This window comes from Eretmochelys imbricata, chromosome 2, assembly GCF_965152235.1.
Source record: "Eretmochelys imbricata isolate rEreImb1 chromosome 2, rEreImb1.hap1, whole genome shotgun sequence".
Classification (NCBI taxonomy): domain Eukaryota; kingdom Metazoa; phylum Chordata; order Testudines; family Cheloniidae; genus Eretmochelys; species Eretmochelys imbricata.
In genome coordinates, this window is record NC_135573.1 from 39,513,111 (window position 1) to 39,535,420 (window position 22,310).

Here is a 22,310-nt window from a genome sequence, read left to right on the forward strand (position 1 = left end):
GGGACAACTGCTCAGCTCTTGAAGGCCAAAGGTGGTCCAAAACAAACTGAGAGGGGTTCACTTGGGCAGTGCTAGATAGCCTTGAGGCAGACCACAAGGTAGGGAGAGCGCATGTGGGGGCTGAAAGGACACTGCCACCTAAAATCTTTGATTTGTGGCTCAAGAGCACAGATACACCTACAGTGGAGTATCTAGAGGGACACTACTCGAAGAAAAACATCTGCTCAGTGTGCAGCTCCAGTCAAAAAAAAGCTAACAGAATTATCGGAATCATTAGGAAAGGGATAGCTAATAAGACAGAAAATATCATAATGCCACTATATAATTCCATGTTATGCTCATACCTTGAGTACATACAGTAGTACATACAGTTCTGGTCTCCCCATCTCAAAAAGATATATTAGAACTGGAAAAAGTACAGAGAAAGACAACAAAATGACCAGGGGTAAGGAATAGCTTCCATATAAGGAGAGACTTAAAAAGTCTGATACTGTTCAGCTTAGAAAAGAGATGACTAAGAGGGATATGACAGAAGTCTATAAAACTATGAGTGGTGTGGAGAAAGTGAATAAGGAAGTGTTATTTAACCTTTCACATAACACAAGAACCAGGGGTCACCCAATGAAATTAATAGGCAGCACATTTAAACAAACATAAGGAAGTACTTGTTCACTCACAGTCAACCTGAGGAACTCATTCCCAGGTGATGTCGTAAAGGTCAAAAGTATAACTGGGTTTCAAAAAAGAATTAGATAAGTTCACAGAGGATAGGTCCATCTACGACTATAAGCCAAGATGGTCTGGAATGGAACCCTATTCTCTGGATGTCCCTAAACCTCTGACTGCCAAAAGCTGGGACTGGTCAACAGGGTATGGATCACACAATAAACTGTCCTGTTCTGTTCATTCCCTCTGAAGCATCTGGCACTGGCCATTCTTGGAAGACAGGATACTGGGTTAAGATGGACCATTGGTCTGATCCAGTATTGCCATTCTTACATTCTTATATAATAGGGCACACATTATCTGTTTGTTCTAACTTGTGACCCTCCCTTTCCTATCCTTTTTCTTTACCAGTTACCCTCATTTCCTTTGTCTTATATGGGTCCTAATCCTGCAAATTCTTACTTATGCAAATGAGCACACTGACTGTACATGATCTTCTTAATATCTACATCAGCAGCTCACAGAAGTAAAGGTTTGCAGGACAGTACACTTAGACACAAATCCTGCAAAGACTTGCACACATTTAGCTTCATGCCTTGTGAGAGTTTCCATTGACTTCAAATGGGAGTATGTGCAGGGCAGCAAATTAAGCATGTGTGAGTCTTTGCAGGATTGGAGCCTAGAGTCTAAGGGCCAAGTTTTTAAGAGTTATTTAGGCATCTAAAGATGCAGATATGTGGTACCTAATGGGATTTTCAAAAGGGTTTAGGTGCCCAAGTCACAAAGGGAGTTGGATCTTAGGTACTTTTGAAAACCCCACTAGACACCAATCTACATTTTTAGGCAGCTAGCTACATTTAAAAATCTGGTGCTAAGTTCTGTGAGACAACAGTGTCCTTTTTATTTCTGTAAAGTGTTTTGTGATTTTACAGAACTATTTCAATATTAAAATAGATAAATAATACAGTTTCATATTCATGGCGCTCAAAATCAGAAGACATCTGATTGTCTCACAAAAATATAACCAAAATTACAAACTGTAGATAAGAAATTATTTGAAAAATAAGAAAGTGGATCTAGCATTAAAAAAATCTGCCAACATCCTAACATCAAGGAATTGAGCTAATACATGTTTGTTATACAACAGTTTATCTTCACTTGCAGAATTTTTTTTTGAGAACGCACAAATCTATTTGCACAACCTCCTTTAATTTTTGCAAAAAACCCCCAGACAATACATAATTCCAACATTTTTTACTTCTTTGCAAAAATGAAAAACTGAGTATTCATTTTAATTGGTCAATATCTTTCATACACCTCAACACATGAGCTAACATTTCATTTTCCTGGCAGATACTTTGGTTGCAAAACCCCAGAAATGTTATTGATAAAACAGAGAAGGTCACCAAGAGAAATTTCGGACAGAGGAGACAATTAACACTTCTGAATACCCCTAAACCCCATGCCCTTCATCACCCAATTCTCTCATTCATAACTCACTCCTTTATTATCATCATCATCATCATTTGTTTGTATTGCAATAGAACCTTCATGCCTCAATCCAGAATCAGGGCCTCATTGTGTTGTACCCTGTACAAACACATCATAAAAATACTTTGCTTACAAGGAAATATCTGACTCCTCTTTCCCACTGGTGAAAATGAAAATGGGGAGGGGAGAGACAAATCTGCTTAGAAACTATGAACCCAGGACCTGACTCAAAGCCCAATGAAATCAATAGATAGTATTCCATCAACTTCGGGAGGTTATGTATTAAGCCACAATCCTGAAGCCCGCCCTTATTCAGAAAAACTCCAATTTTCACACCCTATCCTATAATGAAGTCAATGAGAGTCTTCTCTGAGTAAGGAATAAATAAAGTGAAGGCATTGGTATTTGGTGATATACAAGTGAATAAATTGGTATGCAGAAGGGGTAATGGAAGATCCAATGGTTATGCTTCCCCAATAATAATTTTTAAGTACATGAACAATGTGTTGCTGTCATATTTTATACCATTGAATGGTCTCAATAAAGAAAAAATCTGTTAGGCATTCCACAAATATTATGCTAACCTTGGATAATTTCTGAGTGTCAGTGTGCATGTGCACACATGCGCACGTATGTACATACATACACGTTTGCCTCTGTGCACACATGGGGATGAAAAACAGATTTGACAAGGAGCTAGGACTCAGGGAGAGAAATGATACTGGCTAGGGGAAAAATGTATGTGATCATGTACTTCAAGACTGTATCATAATGTGTGCACACAAGGGAGTTGAATTAAGGTTACACAGGAAACCTTAATTGAGGCATTTCATAACTTCTGAATGCTTGCCTTTGCAACTTTAGTAACATTCTTTTAACATAGTTTATTTGTGTGTGTGGGGTATATATGTACATGGTTATAAAAAAGCATTGCTTCTATTAAGCTCAAATTTATGCAGATTATACAGAATTGTACAGTTCAGTCTGAGCGGTCTACTTGTTATCTTGACAAAGAGGCAAAAATTTAAGTAGATGAGATACCACTATGACTGTATTAATTACACATACTATTTCCATACTTAAAAGCACTCAAATAGTTTATTTTTAGAAAGAAAACTGCTCTGTGGGGCCAATTAAAGCTGGTGCAAGACCTCCATATGTGTGATAAAAAAAAAGTTTAATTCTTCATACAAATGTTGTTCAAGATTCTTCTCCTTTTAAAGTTAAGTAGAAAGATAAGTCCATCAAATACACATATTTTAAATTCTATGAATCCTTGGTGAATTTACCAAACAGCCATATTTCAATTTTTAGTCTCTAGTATTTTTAAAGTAAAATACGATGATAAAACTGGGAAGCTGTTTTTACAGATATTTTTTTAAAAGTGCTAAAGTGCATGAAAAGTATCATAAAATGTGGGAAGACATAACTTTTCTCACTCCCTTTTCATCTTACCTGAAGTGTAAGGCGTTTAACTGCATTCCACACTATTCCAATAAATTCTTTCATTTTCTCCTCAGGACTTCTGCAGCTCTCAGATGAGGTCAGCATGGGTTTCAATGGAAGTGACAAAGGCCTAGATTCTAAAGCAAACAACATACACTAGTTAATTGGATGATATGTACCTTCACTCAGTAACTGATTACTAGTACTACTGACAGTACATTATTTTTTTCTTTAAGGTCTATAAATAGTTTGTCTCCGCTCCCGAATTCAAAATGTGCATTTCAGTGTTTACACTGTACAGCAGAAACTTGAGCGAACGAGTATTGTTTTATTTACTAGATTTAAGCTTGGGAAGGGAATACTATCAATTAATTGTGGGGAGAAATTCAACATTTTAACTGCATTTAGAGACATCCTAAATTTTTCCAACATAAGCTGCTAAAAAATATTATGAAGCATGCTTGACCTAAGCAATTAAAGTCCATTTTCAACATGTGATGGCATATTTGATGATGTACTAGTAATAAGTTTTCCACTTAATTTGCTGCCTGGGTAATCTAAACAAAGATTTAGTTCTGTAAACTTGTTGCAAAGAGGAAGACAGTGTCCATGTTAAAATTCAGTCTTTGACTTAGTATCTTTAATTATTAATTTAAGGAAAGGTTTTTCAGCAAGCATGCCAAAATATTCAAGAAAACTAAACCATCATTTAAATATTGTTCCTAAACTTTTAAAAATCTAATGGGCTTAAGAAAATTCTAAAATGCATAAAAAGCATCATAAAATGTTGCAAAAAATAAAATTTTCTAATAAGGAAAAAAAAAAGTAACTGCACCATACTATATTAATAATATATTTAATTTAGTTATAACATGTGAATATAAAAATGATTTAAAAGAGGAATTAATTTACAAGTATGCAAAGCAGGGAAGGGCTGACGGGGACAGACTGAACAGAGCCTGGGAGTGGCTGAATACTGAACCAGAGGGCTTTATGAAGAGTGTCTAAGGTGTTAGACAGACCAGCCCCTCAGGATGCAGGGGCTGTACTCAGCTTGAGGCTGGGATATACACTCTGGGTTTTTTGTACTGGTCTTTTTGACTGGTATACTCCAGAATCGGGGGACTTTCATTAAAGTCTTAGCTGGGGGGCCAAGCCACTGGATCAGCCAAACCCTCACAAGAGGAAACTGAGGCAAGGCCACTGCAGAACTACCCTAAGCTTATTAGGCAGTGATCCTGCTACACAGACCCACCAAATAATGTTTTTTTTCAGCAGAAGTAGCAATTATATGCATTTTCCACAACAAATATTAAATTATCCCTTTGAGATTTTGCAACATCTTTCGATGTACTCAGCTTCTTCAACTTCTCTTTTCTACCCCATTCATGAACGACCAGAGAAAATTGTAGGCATAAATTAATAATTCTTTCTAGTTCATTTTAAAATGAATTTAAAATCAGTAGAATTCTAATACCTATAGCAGTCTGGAGCATATAAACTCTGCCAAAAAGCAACCAACTGCCTCCTTCCATCGCACATGCATCTTCAAATTGAATCAGGCAAAATCTGACTGTGTGCCCTTCTGAGAGAAGTTTGGCCATTAGACAATTTCAATCATCTTTGAAAATATAGGGACAAGGCAAAAGATCACATTCTAAAGCACCCCAAAAGGGGCAAGGGCAAGAGAGGGGGAGACACTGAGGCAACAGCATGAGCTCTTAGAAATTTATCTGTGATATTTTTTTTCCGGTAAAAAGCTGTGAGAGGGTAAAAAAAACTATGGCTGGCTAATAATTTTGGCAAAATCCATTTAAAAACTCAATTTCAAAAATTTGATAGATTGTAATTTATGGACTGTCTTGAAAAAAGAGAGAAAGCTGAATTTTATGTGGTAGGTAAGGAAATCAAGAAAAGGTGAAGAGACAGTCTGAAAAGCGGGAAGGAAAGATAATTTTGCTTGCAGCATTTGGGTTATACTGGAACGGAAAGAGAAAAAAAAGACATGGGAGACTATAGAGCAGGACATTGCAATGACAGTGAGGATGAATCATAGAATATCAGGGTTGGAAGGGACCCCTGAAGGTCATCTAGTCCAACCCCCTGCTCGAAGCAGGACCAATTCCCAGTTAAATCATCCCAGCCAGGACTTGGTCAAGCCTGACCTTAAAAACCTCTAAGGAAGGAGATTCTACCACCTCCCTAGGTAACGCATTCCAGTGTTTCACCACCCTCTTAGTGAAAAAGTTTTTCCTAATATCCAATCTAAACCTCCCCCACTGCAACTTGAGACCATTACTCCTCGTTCTGTCATCTGCTACCATTGAGAACAGTCTAGAGCCATCCTCTTTGGAACCCCCTTTCAGGTAGTTGAAAGCAGCTATCAAATCCCCCCTCATTCTTCTCTTCTGCAGGCTAAACAATCCCAGCTCCCTCAGCCTCTCCTCATAAGTCATGTGTTCTAGACCCCTAATAATTTTTGTTGCCCTTCGCTGGACTCTCTCCAATTTATCCACATCCTTCTTGTAGTGTGGGGCCCAAAACTGGACACAGTACTCCAGGTGAGGCCTCACCAATGTCGAATAGAGGGGAACGATCACGTCCCTCGATCTGCTGGCTATGCCCCTACTTATACATCCCAAAATGCCATTGGCCTTCTTGGCAACAAGGGCACACTGCTGACTCATATCCAGCTTCTCGTCCACTGTCACCCCTAGGTCCTTTTCCGCAGAACTGCTGCCTAGCCATTCGGTCCCTAGTCTGTAGCGGTGCACTGGATTCTTCCATCCTAAGTGCAGGGCCCTGCACTTATCCTTATTGAACCTCATCAGATTTCTTTTGGCCCAATCCTCCAATTTGTCTAGGTCCTTCTGTATCCTATCCCTCCCCTCCAGCGTATCTACCACTCCTCCCAGTTTAGTATCGTCCGCAAATTTGCTGAGAGTGCAATCCACACCATCCTCCAGATCATTTATGAAGATATTGAACAAAACCGGCCCCAGGACCGACCCTTGGGGCACTCCACTTGATACCGGCTGCCAACTAGACATGGAGCCATTGATCACTACCCGTTGAGCCCGACAATCTAGCCAGCTTTCTACCCACCTTATAGTGCATTCATCCAGCCCATACTTCCTTAACTTGCTGACAAGAATACTGTGGGAGACCGTGTCAAAAGCTTTGCTAAAGTCAAGAAACAATACATCCACTGCTTTCCCTTCATCCACAGAACCAGTAATCTCATCATAAAAGGCGATTAGATTAGTCAGGCATGACCTTCCCTTGGTGAATCCATGCTGGCTGTTCCTGATCACTTTCCTCTCATGCAAGTGCATCAGGATTGATTCTTTGAGGACCTGCTCCATGATTTTTCCAGGGACTGAGGTGAGGCTGACTGGCCTGTAGTTCCCAGGATCCTCCTTCTTCCCTTTTTTAAAGATTGGCACTGCATTAGCCTTTTTCCAGTCATCCGGGACTTCCCCGGTTCGCCACGAGTTTTCAAAGATAATGGCCAATGGCTCTGCAATCACAGCCGCCAATTCCTTCAGCACTCTCGGATGCAACTCGTCCAGCCCCATGGACTTGTGCACGTCCAGCTTTTCTAAATAGTCCCTAACCACCTCTATCTCCACAGAGGGCTGGCCATCTCTTCCCCATTTTGTGATGCCCAGCGCAGCAGTCTGGGAGCTGACCTTGTCAGTGAAAACAGAGGCAAAAAAAGCATTGAGTACATTAGCTTTTTCCACATCCTCTGTCACTAGGTTGCCTCCCTCATTCAGTAAGGGGCCCACACTTTCCTTGGCTTTCTTCTTGTTGCCAACATACCTGAAAAAACCCTTCTTGTTACTCTTGACATCTCTCGCTACCTGCAGCTCCAGGTGCGATTTGGCCCTCCTGATTTCATTCCTACATGCCCGAGCAATATTTTTATACTCTTCCCTGGTCATATGTCCAACCTTCCACTTCTTGTAAGCTTCTTTTTTATGTTTAAGATCCGCTAGGATTTCACCATTAAGCCAAGCGGGTCGCCTGCCATATTTACTATTCTTTTGACTCATCGGGATGGTTGTCCCTGTAACCTCAACAGGGATTCCTTGAAATACAGCCAGCTCTCCTGGACTCCTTTCCCCTTCAAGTTAGTCCCCCAGGGGATCCTGGCCATCCCTTCCCTGAGGGAGTCGAAGTCTGCTTTCCTGAAGTCCAGGGTCCGTATCCTGCTGCTTACCTTTCTTCTCTGCGTCAGGATCCTGAACTCAACCAACTCATGGTCACTGCCTCCCAGATTCCCATCCACTTTTGCTTCCCCCACTAATTCTACCCGGTTTGTGAGCAGCAGGTCAAGAAAAGCGCCCCCCCTAGTTGGCTCCTCTAGCACTTGCGCCAGGAAATTGTCCCCTATGCTTTCCAAAAACTTCCTGGATTGTCTATGCACCGCAGTATTGCTCTCCCAGCAGATATCAGGAAAATTAAAGTCACCCATGAGAATCAGGGCATGCGATCTAGTAGCTTCCGTGAGCTGCCGGAAGAAAGCCTCATCTACCTCATCCCCCTGGTCCGGTGGTCTATAGCAGAAAGGAGGTAAGAAATGGTTACTTACTGTAATTGTGGGTTCTTTGAGATGTGCTGCAGACATTCCAAGTAGGTGTGTGCATCCACCGGAGCCAGAGACTTTTGCTTAGCAGTATCTGTACAGGGGAGGCGCTCATGCCTGTAGCCCCTCCTCTAGCTATAATAGGTAGCACTGCCCTGACCCCCCTCAGTTTCTTCGCACTGAATATCCAGGGGAAGACTCCAATGCAGAGGGGATGCAGAGTGAGTTGTGGAATACACGTCTGCATTATATCTCGAAGAACCACAGTTACAGAAAGTAACTGTTTCTTCTTCTTTGAGTAGATGTAGATGTGTATTCCAAGTAGGTGACTAATGAGCAGTACCCCAATCTGGAGGCGGGGTTCAGCGTGTACTTGAGTAAGGATCACAGGACTGCTCTGCTGATATTAGCATCAGCTCTGGAAGAAGCAACAATTGCCTAATGGTCTGCAAATGTATGTGCAGACCACATATCTGCTGAGGAGGCGTAGCAGACGCTATCTCATAATCAGTCTTGATGCAAGATGTTATCCATCTAGAGATGGTTCATGCAGAGACTACATATCCCTTTATGGGGTCTGCATATGACATGAAGAGGCAAGGCATGAAACTGTTCAGTTCTGTTCAGATAGAACACTAGACAGTGTCTAATGTCTAGCATATGGAACCGTTGCTCCTCCGAGAAAATACACCACCTGGTTCAAATGAAACTGACAGACCACCCTGGATACAAACTTCAGGTGTGGCCAAACTATAACCTTGTGTCTCGAGAACTGCATGGAAGGAGGTGCAGCCTTCAGGGTCTGCAACTCACATGCCCTCCTGATAGAGGTAATGGCTATCAAGAATGCAGTTTTCTGAGATAGGAGCGGCAGTGGATGGGAAGCAAGGGGCTTGAAAGGAGGATCCATTAGAGCTGCTAAACCAGTGTTCAGGTCCCACAAGACGACGATCTCTCAGACTGGAGGATGCAGGTGAAGGAGCCCTTTCAGAAATCTTGTCACCATGGCATTGGAGAAACCCAATTTTCCTTAGACAGGGGGATGAAGTGCCAATATTGCTGCCAAGTGCACTCTCAGAGAACTGCATGCTAGGCCTGATTCCTGAAGGTGTAATAGATATTCCAAGATGTCCTGGATGGAAGCCTCCACCAGATGGCTCCCACGGGCCAAAGACCACATGGAAAACCTCTTCCACTTAGCCAGTTAGGCCGTTCTGGTCTTCTTATTCTTAAGTAGGAACTCTTGGACAACTACCGAGAAAGTTTTTGGAGAGTGTTGGTGAGAACTTCCTGGTGCAAGTGCTGGAGGAACCAATTAGGGGTCGTGCTCCTCTTGACCTGCTGCTCACAAACAGGGAAGAATTGGTAGGGGAAGTAGAAGTGGGTGGCAACTTGAGCAGCAGTGATCATGAGATGGTCAAGTTCAGTATCCTGACAAAAGGAAGAAAGAAGAACAGCAGAATACAGACCCTGGACTTCAGAAAAGCAGACTTTGACTCCCTGAGGGAACTGAAGGGCAGGATCCCCTGGGAGGCAAATATGGAGTCCAGGACAGTTGGCTGTATTTTAAAGACGCCTTATTGAGGGTGCAGGAACAAACCATTCCGATGTGCAAAAAGAATAGCAAATATGGCAGGCGACAAGCTTGGCTTAACAGAGAAATCTTTGGTGAGCTTAAACACAAAAAGGAAGCTTACAAGAAGTGGAAACTTGGACAGATGACTAGAGAGGAGTCTAAAAATATTGATTGAGCATGCAAGGGTGTAATAAGGAAGGCCAAAGCATAACTGGAATTGCTAGCAAGGGATGTGAACGGTTTCTACAGATATGTTAGCAACAAGGAAGTGGTCAGGAAAGTGTGGGACCCTTACTAAATGGAGGAGGCAGCCTAGTGACAGATGATGTGGAAAAAGCTGAAGTATTTAATGCTTTTTTTGCCTCAGTCTTCACGGACAAGGTCAGCTCCCAGACTGCTGCACTGGGCAGCACAGTATGGGGAGGAGGTGAGCAGCCCTCAGTGGTGAAAAAACAGGTTAAGGACTATTTAGAAAACTGGACATGCACAAGTCCATGGGGCTGGATGCAATGCATCTGAGGGTGCTGAGGGAATTGGCTGATGTAACTGCAGAGCCATTGGCCATTATCTTTGAAAACTCATGGCGACTGGGGGAGGTCCCGGATTATTGGGAAAAAGGCAAATATAGTGCCCATCTTTAAAAAAGGGAAGAAGGAGAATGGAGCAGGTCCTCAAGGAATCCATTTTGAAGAACTTGGAGGAGAGGAAGGTGATCAGAAACAGTCAACATGGATTCACCAAGGGACCATTCAGAGAGAAACTCTGCTGAGATGATCCACAAGATGGTTCTGGACCCCTGTAAGTGGACAGCTATAAGGGTGATTTCCTCTTCAATATAGAACTGACACAGGCTGATCACCTCCAAGCAGAGTAATTTGGAATGAGCGCCTCCTTGTTTGTTCACATAGTACATTGCAGTGGTATTGTCCGTGTTAGTATGTGAACCACTGAATGCCTGATGCAGTCCTGGAATGCACAACATGCATTGTGGATGGCCCAAAGTTCGAACAGGTTGGTATGGAGCGAGGCCTCATGTTCTGACCACAGACCCTGCCTCCATAGCAAGTCCAGAGGTACTCCTCAACCCAAAAGGGACGTGTCAGTAACCACTGACTTGGTCAGAGAGGGCTGAGTGAAGGGGACCTCCTGCAACACATTGCATGGGGACTCCCACCAGTGTAAGGACTCCAGGACTGATGGATGAAGGTGAACCAACCTGTCTAGAGAACACAGGTCAGGGCGGTAAACTGTCCTAAGCCACATGTGAAGAGGACAAAGGTTTAACCTGGCAAGATAGATGACCTGGGTACAAGCAGACATGTGGTCCAACAGGCTCAGGCACACACAGTTATGGATGGTTGTGATTGCAAACTGAGGCACAGCTGCTGAATCTCCTGGAATGCCCTCAATTTAATGGAATCTAACAGGACCCCAATAAATTCTATTTGCTGAGTCTGACTTTACTGTAGGTTGACTTTACTGTATTTAGAAAACGGTCGAGTAAGCATAATGGGGTGTGGATGTGGCAAGAATCTCCTCTCTGGAGCTGCCCTTCAGTAACCAGTCACTGAGGAGGGGGGAGATATGGATTCCCTTCCTCCTGAGGTACTCCATGACCACTGCCATGCATTTGAGTGAAGACCTGTCGGCCAGAAGTGAGACCAAACAGGAGAATCATTTACTGGAAACAGCAGTCTCCTACCATGAAGCAAACTTACTTCCTGTCACTCTGCCGAATGGCCACATGGAAGTAGACATCTTAAAGGTCCAGAGCAGCAAACCAGTCATTCTGAGACAAAGCAGGGAGGATAGTTGATAGAATGACCATGTGGAACCTCAGGTATTTGATTAACTTGTTGAGACTGTTATGTTGAGAAGGTTATGGATGGGCCCCATCCTGCCCTTGGATTTTGGTATCAGGAAATATTCGGAGTAGAACCCATGATCACAGTGTTCTCACTGAATCTCCACCACCACTCCCAACTCTAGCAGAGAGCTGACCTGCTTGAAAAGCAGTATTTCATGAAAGGGGTCCCTGAAGAGGAACAGGGAGATGGGGTGTGGAGAGGAACTGGATGGCGTAGCCCAATCTTACAGTGTCTAGGATCCAGCTGTCAGATGTTATCGAGATCCAGGCATTGTAAAAACAAAACAGTCAGTCCCCAAAGGAATGCGGGGGGACATCGAGGGACAAAGAAAAACAACTGTAACAGAGCTCTGAACCAATGAGTCAAAATGGGCATTTAGCAGCTGCCAAAGGAGGGTGCGCAAAGCGGTCGGGCCCTGAGCTTCAGTGTTTCCTCTTGTGAGACCTATCACTCTTCCTGGGGCAGTCCTGCTGTCTCAGGGGAAAGGTTATACAAAGGGATGCTGTGGTCTGTGTGGCTGTTGTTGCTGTGCCCGTAATGACATCTCTACACGGGTGGCATGTATATCCTCAGAGACCTGAAGGGAGACCTTAAATCCTTAAAGGAATGCAGGGTTTCATCAGTCTTGTTTGAAAACAAAGTTCTGACATCAAACTGCAACATCCAATAGAATCCCTGAGTTGTGGAGCAAAGAAGCCCTGATCATAGTAATTGCCAAGGCCATAGCCCAGGCCCAAGTGTCCGCCACATCAATGGCAAGACTGCATTGAGGTTTTTACCACCAAGCAGCCCTCAGCAACAAATGCCCGAAATTCAGCCTGGGAAGCCTCAGGCAACTGCTCCTCAAACTTGGCCATAGCCAACCAGTTGAGGAAGTCATCTTGTATTTATCGGAGTTTGTTTACCCATAAGTTATTGTGACGTTGCACCCCATAATGCTTTATGGGAACATGCTTATGAATGTATATATGACATAACTGGAAAATGTTTTATGCTACATATGCCATGTAACATATCTCGGTAAAGGTTATGATCTACTAAATATATTCATTCTAGGTGTATGCATGTATCGGTTTTGTATTCAAAGTTATGAATACTGGCTGTGTACTTGTTTGAGTTCAAGTAGCCTTAGTAAAGCATTTCGTCGGTTTCTTGAGAAAGGAATGTGCAAATTAAGTGCCCAATCAAGAAACACTTAACTGACAATGGATCTTGGAAGACTCCAATCTACATAAGAAGTCTTCCTGGAGACATTCACCTGCCTTGTTCCAGCCCTGCCCCAAGGCCAGCTGTGGCTCTGCTCCCAGCCATACCTCTGGCCCCACAGCAGTCCCCAGCTCCCGCTTCCAGCTCTGGTCCCACTCCTGGACCCGGCTCCCAGTGGGGGCGCAGCCCAGGTAAGGTGGGGGCATGACCGAAAAAGTTTGGGGACCCCGCCTTCGAGAAACCTTAAAAAGAATCCTTAACAGGAAAGGCAGAATAGTTGAGTGAACACCACAGAGCAAATGGAAGCAGCAACAAATGACAGAGATGAATGGAAGAGATGGTTTCCACCCTATGTGTCAACATTGGTGTGGGAAGGAAGTATATATAATAACTCTGTGTGTCTGTGTGTGTGTATTTTTCCAGTTATTCAGTAGAATTACTCAAGATTTTCACTGACATAACTGAAATCAGAATCTGGCATTCTAATTCTAGTGCTTTTTTAATTGCTATTTTGTTACTGAATTTATGTATTTGAAAAGGAGCAGTGACAGAAAATATGCCTTTACAGTGGATATTACAGATATGGCTATGACATCATAGATAGTGAAAACATTTGAAAATTGTTCAAAGATTTAGGCCATTTCATTATTTCACATATATGTGGTCTTTATTTACTATTACTAAGAATGTATATTTTCTAGTATTCTGCATAGATCAGCATCACAAATTAAATTTTGCTTCAGAACATTTATTTTCTCTTGTGGCTAATTACATGATTCCACACTTACAAGACACAGAGTTAAAACTTTCTAATGAAATTTTTGTGATTTTGAATGTTTGATTGGCAATTAAAAATCGGATTTGAAATGTTTTTTATAAAGCTTTTATCACATAGACACTAATAGAATGAATATGGTATGATGAAATAACATGATTTTGGCAATTAATTGATCTTTAACTATTCATGGTAAAATAGGCCCAATGGCCTATGATGGGATATTAGATGGAGTGGGATCTGAATTACTACAGAGAATTCTTTCCTGAGTATCTGGCTGGTGAATCTTGCCCACATGCTCAGGGTTCAACTGATTGCCATATTTGGGGTCGGGAAGGCATTTTCCTCCAGGGCAGATTGGAAGAGGCCCTGGGGGTTTTTCGCCTTCCTCTGTAGCATGGGGAATGGGTCACTTGCTGGAGGATTCTCTGCTCCTTGAAGTCTTTAAACCGTGATTTGAGGACTTCAATAGCTCAGACATAGGTGAGAGGTTTATCGCAGGAGTGGATGGGTGAGATTCTGTGGCCTGCATTGTGCAGGAGGTCAGACTAGATGATCACAATGGTCCCTTCTGACCTTAATATCTGAGTCTGAGTCTAAGATAGCATGTGGGCAATGGCTGCTGCCTGTAAAAACTGAGTCATGAATGGACATGTGACTTGCCCCTGTGATTCCAAAACTCCATCTTGGAGCTGGATTTTGCATAGGAGAGAGGAAGGGGTCTCCACCCACAAGAGAAAGTCTATTTAAGCCCCTGGCAGACCCCTCCATTTGGTCTTCAGCTGGCTCAAGAGATAGCCTCTCCACCCCCAAAGAATACCTGAAAGAAACTGGAACAAAGGACAGTAACCACAGGGGTGTGAGTGATTGCTGGACCCAGACTAGAAGGAGGCTAGTCTGTAAAAGAAACTTACTGGAATATCTCTGAGGGTGAGATTTCTTCTGTAATCACTTTCTTACTGTATTAGGCATAGACTTACATGTTTTATTTTATTTTGCTTGGTAATTCAATTTGTTCTGTCTGTTATTACTTGGAACCACTTACATCCTACTTTTTGTATTTAAAAAAAAATCACTTTTTACTTATCAATTAACCCAGAGTATGTATTAATACCTGGAGGAGGGGAGGGGGGGCAAACATCTGTGCATCTCTCTCTATTGGTGTTATAGAGGGCGAACAATTTATGAGTTTACCCTGTATAAGCTTTATACAGAGTAAAACGGATTTATTTGGGGTTTGGACCCCATTGGGAGCTGGGCATCTGAGTGTTGGAGACAGGAACGCTTCTTAAGCTGTTTTCAGTTAAGCCTGCAGCTTTTAGGGGATGCGGTTCAGACTGGGGTCTATGTTTGTAGCAGGCTCACATATCTGGCTCAAAGACGCAAGGTTCTGGAGTCCCAAGCTGGCAGGGAAAATGGGTTAGAAATAGTCTCAGGACATCAGGTGGCAGTCCCAAAGGGGGTTTCTGTGATCCAACCCATCACAGTTATTTCCCCATAAGTTTATGGATATTCTCCTACAGTAAGTCCACCTGAATATCCAGGGATGAGGCAACCTGACGTAACAGGTCCTGGTATACCTTGAAGTCCTCTAGGACTGAAGGAGAGGACAAACCAGCCAACACCACATAAGCTGTTGGCTGGACTACAGGCAGATCCTGCTCCTTGGGCAATGTGTCCAGATGTAGAAATTCCAGTGACTCCACAGGAAGGGGGAAACTTAGACGTCTGGACTTGTGGCTGGTCTGCAATCACTAATGCTGAACAAGTAGGGGATCTTGCTCTTGATGCTGACAATGAGTGAGACCTATGGGAGCAAGGAGCTTCCCACTGGGCCCCAGGCAGCATTGGTATGGGTAAGACATTAGTGGCCAGTAGGTGCTGGGCCAGGGGCCTCTATCCCGGCCTTGAGGCACGTGCCAACTTTGGTAGGCATATTGGTCCACTGGTGGCCTCTGGACTCCCTCAGGTGAAGTGGAACAGGAGAATGGGAAGCCTGACTCTGAAGCCCAAGAGTCCCAGGACCATGTAGATGTGGCGGGGCAACTCCACAAGGAACCAACAGGTCACCCAATTCATCCATAGCCAAGAATGAGGTTGGGATTGGCACCCACTGGTGCTGAAAATGGTGCCGCAGGCGAGGTCAGTCCTGATGTAAACAATGGTACAAGAATGGTTCAGTCAGTAGGGAGTGTCAAAACGAGTCAGCTGTACCAAAGCACTCCTGAGGGGACAACGTATAGTGAAAATATACTTATTAACAACTGGAAATAATAAATTTACTTTCTGATTTAAATTAATGCAGAATAGAAAGTTGCTGAATTAAAGTTTAGTATAGGGCAAGATTTTAAAATTATCATATGGTACACTTCGATTTTAAGGCTGCATTTGTTTAAACGATAGCAAAACAATAAACACAAAAAAGAAAATAACTAGTGTTAAAATTTACTTTCCAGAGCAGTAAACAATCATCTTGAATCTTAGCAACCCTCAGTCTGATTACAAATGAGTCTTCACCACAGACTTACTGTACCTTATGGACTTTTAGATACTTTCTTAAAAATCATTAACTCAGGATGCTAGAGTAGATTAAAATGACAGATTTATAATATCAAATAGGTTTCAGAGTAGCAGCCGTGTTAGTCTGTATTCGCAAAAAGAAAAGGAGTACTTGTGGCACCTTAGAGACTAACAAATTTATTTGAGCAAATAGAATCTGATGGATTAATGCTAACATCATAGAAAATTAATTACTCATCTATGTTTCAACATTTGGAAATCAGAAGATCAGAAGTATAAAAATATCAAGGGGTAACAGGTTTTTTTTTTTTCTTTATCACTTACTTGACAAGAAATGCATAAATGCCATTTTTTAATGCTTCGGATTTATTTTTGTTGGCAAAATTCCATAATGATATTATCTAACAAAATATATTATTTTTTTTAATCACAAAAATGAGAATAAGACACAGCTCTCAGGGTTAGAATAGTCATATCAGGCCATGAAGGCCTGGTGATTGGTAATGCAGAACTGTAAGCCTACCATGGCATAAATATTTATCCCAAAGAGATCTAGTTTTTTGTATCCTTTTCTTTGGAGATAGGCCTTAACCCAGCCTTGATGATATCTCTTGTTTACAGAGGCTATTCCTAGAGACCCCTGCATAGGGTTTGAGTAAAACTCCTACTACGCTTGGAATAATACTCCTGGTATTTATATTCCATTAATTTAGTGCCAGTGGACTGGACAAAGGGATTTGCCACATCATCTTAATAGGCTGCATGGTAGCCTCATCTATAAGTTGGGCTGGCTGTCCTACCATAGCTGGGTACAAAATATCCATTAGTTTGTGGGGTTTTTCCTCCACAACTTTCCTTGCAATACCAAGAGAAGCAGCCATTCCCCTAAGGAGCTCTTGGTATACTTTACAGTTTGTCTGGTATCTGATGATGAGGATGATGCATTGATGACATGCAAGGGGGGAACCTCCCAAGGTTTGTCCTGTGCTGCTGAGATAGATTGGTATTCCAAAGCAAGTTCAGGCAGGTCTGCTAAATCTGTGTCAGTATGTTGATCAGTGTCAAAGTCCTCCTGGTATCAGCAGAAAAAGCCTCTCTTCTAGGTTATATGCTCCTACGGGGGAGTGGAAGTGAAGATTTTGATTCTGGAAGCATCCCCCAAGGCATCCAATACACCTAATGAGGGGGCTGATATAGTATTGGGGCCCAGCTGTGCCTGGACCAGGATTCCCAAACTCTGGCTCCATTTTTCTCATATTGCCTTCCTTGAGTAAGAGAACAGGACTGGAGGAAGTTCTGGACTCTCAGAAGTGTGAGACTCAACAGCCCGCCTCAGACTCCAACAAAGAATCAGAGTATTTGGAAAGCCAAGGCAGTGTCAAACTGAGAGATGTCCTTGAAGACTGTGACCATGATCTATGCTAGGAATGTAGTACCAGATGAAGCATGGAAGGCTTCTTAGCTACTGGGGCCATGCGATGAGATGGAGCTGGTACCAGAGGTCTAGAAATGGACACGGAGGAGGCCAATGAATGTGGTATCAGGCCTAAAGTCAGTGGGCCCACAGCAGAGTGTATCAGAGCCAACAAGTGGCATGCCTGTGAGAGTGCCAGAAGAGGGTCTTTGCTCTGAATTAATAGAGATGGCAGTACTGCAAAACTGAATATGTCCCTCACTGCCACATAGGCCTCTGGCATTACTGGTACAATATAGATGGTTGTCCCACCATGATCAAAGATGACTGATATATTGTCATAACTGAAGAAGTAGGCATGCTTGATGGTCCTTGGCAGGTATCAGAGTTAACGGCTCAAGTCTATCCGTCAGTGTGAAGTCTTAATGGGGAGTGGAGCTGAAGGATGTGCTCTTATCATTGGTACTGGAGTGACCTTCTCCAGAGGAGTACCGTACCCTGGATTTAGAAGGACCCAATGGTGACTTCTTATATTTCTGAGGCTGGAATAGCTCCAATGTCTTAGACAACTTTCTAGGTGACAAGGAAACTTCTAAAGCATCTGTCTTCTGGCAAATCTGGGGAGCACTCTCTGAAGGAGTCATCACTGAGCTCCCCTTTGACAACCAAGCAGGTTCAGACACACGCTGAAGAGATATCTAACATCACTCTTCTGTCAGTTTTTTTGTTCTGCTCTTGAAGCCCCAGCAAATCAAACACCTCTTATGTGGCCCTCTACTGAGCTCTTTAGATAGTAAGAATGAGGTTCATCAACAGGCATTGACTTTCAACAACCAGAACAAGGTTTGAAACCTGGAAGCCTTGGCATTGGCCCCCGTCGTACTGGACAAGGCCCGCCTGATTCAAAAAATGAATTGGAAAAGAAAAATGTTAAAACAAAGGAGCATGTGGGGGGGGGGGGGGGAGTCCAAGGGACGAAAAACAGTATCAGTAGGCAAAAAAGTGAGCTAAAGTACCCAAACTTTGTTATAACAGAGCAAGACTGTGAACACACAATGCTCTGACCACAAATGACAAGAAGGAACTAAAGGAGAGGTGGGGTGGCTCTATCCTTTTTACCCACCTACTCAAACATGAGAAGCCAGAGATAGGTGGAGCAGAACCTAAGGGTACCACTAGGGAAACTCTCCAGCACTGGTGCATGAGATGCATAGATACCTACAGTGTAATGGATATATGCAAGCACTCAAGAAAAGAACACTTGGATACATTTCACTTCCAAATAGATAATGTCAGATGGAGATTTTGTGTGTGTGTGTTTCGGAACATACATCGACTATCATCCTACCGTTATGGTAAAGCATTATGCCAACAGGCTCTGAGCAAGCTTCCCCTCAAAATTTTGCAAACCCTAATATGAAACATTGTTGCCATTCCAATATGGAACTATTCCTGTGCAACAGAACAACTGTAAATGGGCCAGTAAAGACAGAGATAGATTAGAATCTTTTGGCTAAGTAACTGCAACTTTAAATGTAAAACATGGTACAGCAGAACACTGATTTACTGAACAGTAAGTCATAGGAACCATTTTTCTGCCACCAAAGGAATCGTTTTGCTGCTGTCCAGCCAATGTTCAAGCAGCAGTTTGAAAAGACATATTTGGTAGCAGAGAAAAGATGCAGTTCCCTTAAAAAACAATTAGACACACTGTATACATTTTTTACTATTCATTATGTACACTATCACTGAATGATTAATGCAGCTTACCCATGATAATTTTGAGAAGATCAGTTTTATAAACTTATTGATTTTATCAACTCCTTAATCCACAAATAGTTCATAAATTAGGAGTCCTACTGTAACTCTTAAAAGTCTGGAAGCAATGAAAGTGGGGGAAAACATCAACCATCCCTGAGCTGTCACTAGCATTCCAGGAAATTAATACTTATATCAAGAGCATCCTGACATGTCCCAGGCCTAACCCAGCCCTCTTAAAACTAAGGTCTTATCTGGTCTACATTTTTCCAAGGCCTAAGCAATGCCTACAGGCTTTTCAAAGCCCAACCAAAGCTGCAACAACCCCTTGCAGGGTTCCACAAAAGGCAATCAACAAGCTTTGACTTCCTTGCAAATCCAGTCCCCTCCTACAACGAAAGTAGATTGATGCCTAATTCCCACAACAGGGGGCACTGTCCCAATTCATTATCTGGTGAGTTGGGAGAATCAACCAACCTCCCCCATACCCCAAACCCCCGACACTTCCTATTAATTCTATTCCTGCTGAGGGGAACTGAAACCCTGCTGCCAAGAACAATGACCTGAAGTTGTGATCCAATGAATCAAAGATAAAAAATAAGTGCACCATGAAACTGAGATTGTATTCCAAGAGACGGTGCCTATACAGTTGCCTCAAAGTCTAGATATACCTGTGCAACTCAATCCTGAACAATTGCTTCCAAGTCCCAGAGTTTCCAGCGATGACTATAACACTAACACCCCCATTTTAAAGCAATGCTCAATGAAGAAAACTCCATCCAGACAGAAATGATAATTCCTTCAACCAAAGATGTGAAAGAAAGGACAGATAAGAAAGGGGGTGATTTTTCAGTGCCAGAGGAAGAAGTAGGGATGGGAGTGTCTGCTGAAGGGCGGAACAGAAAGAAGCCTTCTGTCCAGCATTGCCTTTTGTGGACAGACCCAAATATCTCTCTGAACAATCCCAATGCTGGAGAAGTGCTGGGATGGGTCGGGGCAACCTGCCAATAAGGGAGGACTATTATTAGATGGCATTTGTGGTGACATTGCCAGGAGTGTGAAGTGACCTGCCCTCCCGGCCCCTGCTCTGCAATCTAGGCCAGCCATCATGGGTCAGCTCAATTTTTTGTCTCAATTCTAAGTTGGGCATCTCAAAGGATAATTATGACACTCAATGGCTATTGGTGATTTGATCACATCCTTGTGAAAATCTAGCAAAATTTCTTCTTCACAGTGAAGCCAGCCTTGGGCAAGAGCTGGGCATCAAAGGCCTGAGAGGAAAATCCCTTGGCTGAAACAAAACCTTACAAATTAAGAAGGAAAAGGAGGCCTGCTAGAGTTTGGCCAATGTGGAGTCTAAGAGAAAATCAATATACATGTAGGACAAAATTGTCCCACTGTCTCATGAGCATACATGCCAATTTATACATACTATTAGGATGTAGGAAGTAGTAGAAAAGGAAAGCAGGGAAAACAGCAGGAGAGAACAAAAGCTTTCCAGCCAAAGAACAAATTTAGAAACAGCAGCAAAGTATGTACAGAGAGGGAGACACACAGGGACAGAGACTTAAAAAACAAACAAAACATAAAACCCCCAAAGATGTATGGTCTTCCGGATTCGGAACAAAAAGAAGAATTTTCCAAGGATGATATCTATTTTTAGTGTTTAATAAGGCTTCAAGTGTCAATGTTGCAAAATTAATCATAATAGGCCATCATTTAATTCTGGTCTCTCCAGGAGGATACAACTGAATAAGAGGCACCCATGCAGAAACAGATGTCCTTTTGAAACTGCCATATTCCTCTTTAATTGGAGTTTTAATCCACTGGGAAATTGTCGCTTTAGAATCTTTACCTTTAAGATGGTTACAAGTTATAAAAAACAGATAACTTCTTAAAAGAATATATTAATATTCAAGGAATAGAGCAGAACTTTTTTGGAATTGTAAGGTTTGTGGCAGAAAGGAGGAATGGAAATTTCCTCATTAGGACTTTAGGTGAGAGGTTCTCCAACTGTGATCTAGGAACTGCTGGTGGGCTGTGCAACACTCGTGCAAAGTTGCCTCATCATAAGTTACTAAATTGAATATAGGACCATGTAAAATGCATTACAAATAAATGCTTCTTAGCTCTTTCATAGTACTAGCTATCCGCAGATATCAAATGGGCATGACAATGAAAAACACTGATAGAAACAGATATTTCAAATAAAACATCATGAAAAAAATAAGTTTATCTTTCTGCTACGCTGGAAACATTTTTTCTAGTAAGATTTATTGTTTCTAAAGTGCCATACATATCTAAAGTATTTTACAAATATAAGGAGGACCCGGCCCTGAGGAGTTTACAATCTAAAAAATCTTTTTTAAACCTTCTGTGCACATCATTACATTTATAATAGTTTAAAATGTTACAAGAAATTGTGTTGGGGGTCTTAATGAAATTATGTTTATGTGTGCATTTAAGTTACTGTATACATCTGGCTTTTAATCAGGAAGAAAAATGATAAAACCTAGGAGTTTGCTAAAACGTAAGCCACTGAGTAATTGATCAAGGGATCTAAGGGATTAGAAATGTGATTTAAAGGCAGTCAAGGGGAAAATCAGTCTCAAAATACCTTTTTAAAAAAGATTTAAAAACTTGAATGGATCACAGATTTTCTTGTGGAAAATCCTATCATTCAATTAGGTCTCCTCATATGTTTAAAACTGCCTAAAATATTTCTCTTTCTCCCCCTTTCCTTTTTCTAAAATGGTCTGAGTTCTGTTACATATATTATACAGAAGCAAAAACACTTGAATAAAAGACTTACTGAGGCTTGCTCCCTAAGAATAGCTCCCTCTCACTACCCCAAAGGGAGAAAAATGAGCTATTTAGAAACACCTACATCTGCTTTACACTTACACACTTAAATTAGACTTTTTTTTATTACAAGGGAGTAGAATTAATAATATCCTTGTAACCACTGTACAGCATGAAATCAGAGCTCCCTCATGTCT

At 42.1% G+C, this 22,310-nt stretch overlaps 1 protein-coding gene across 12 annotated transcripts in view; it reads right to left on the reverse strand.

Moving 5' to 3' along the window:
* The window catches only part of VPS13B (vacuolar protein sorting 13 homolog B), a 931,639-nt gene that overhangs the window by 409,343 nt on the left and 499,986 nt on the right, over window positions 1-22,310 (reverse strand). For all 12 annotated transcript variants that reach the window (XM_077809935.1, XM_077809942.1, XM_077809940.1 and 9 more), the window contains one exon: window positions 3,613-3,740. In XM_077809935.1, coding sequence (XP_077666061.1) covers window positions 3,613-3,740 — 128 coding nt within the window. The remainder of the gene's footprint in view (window positions 1-3,612; window positions 3,741-22,310) is intronic.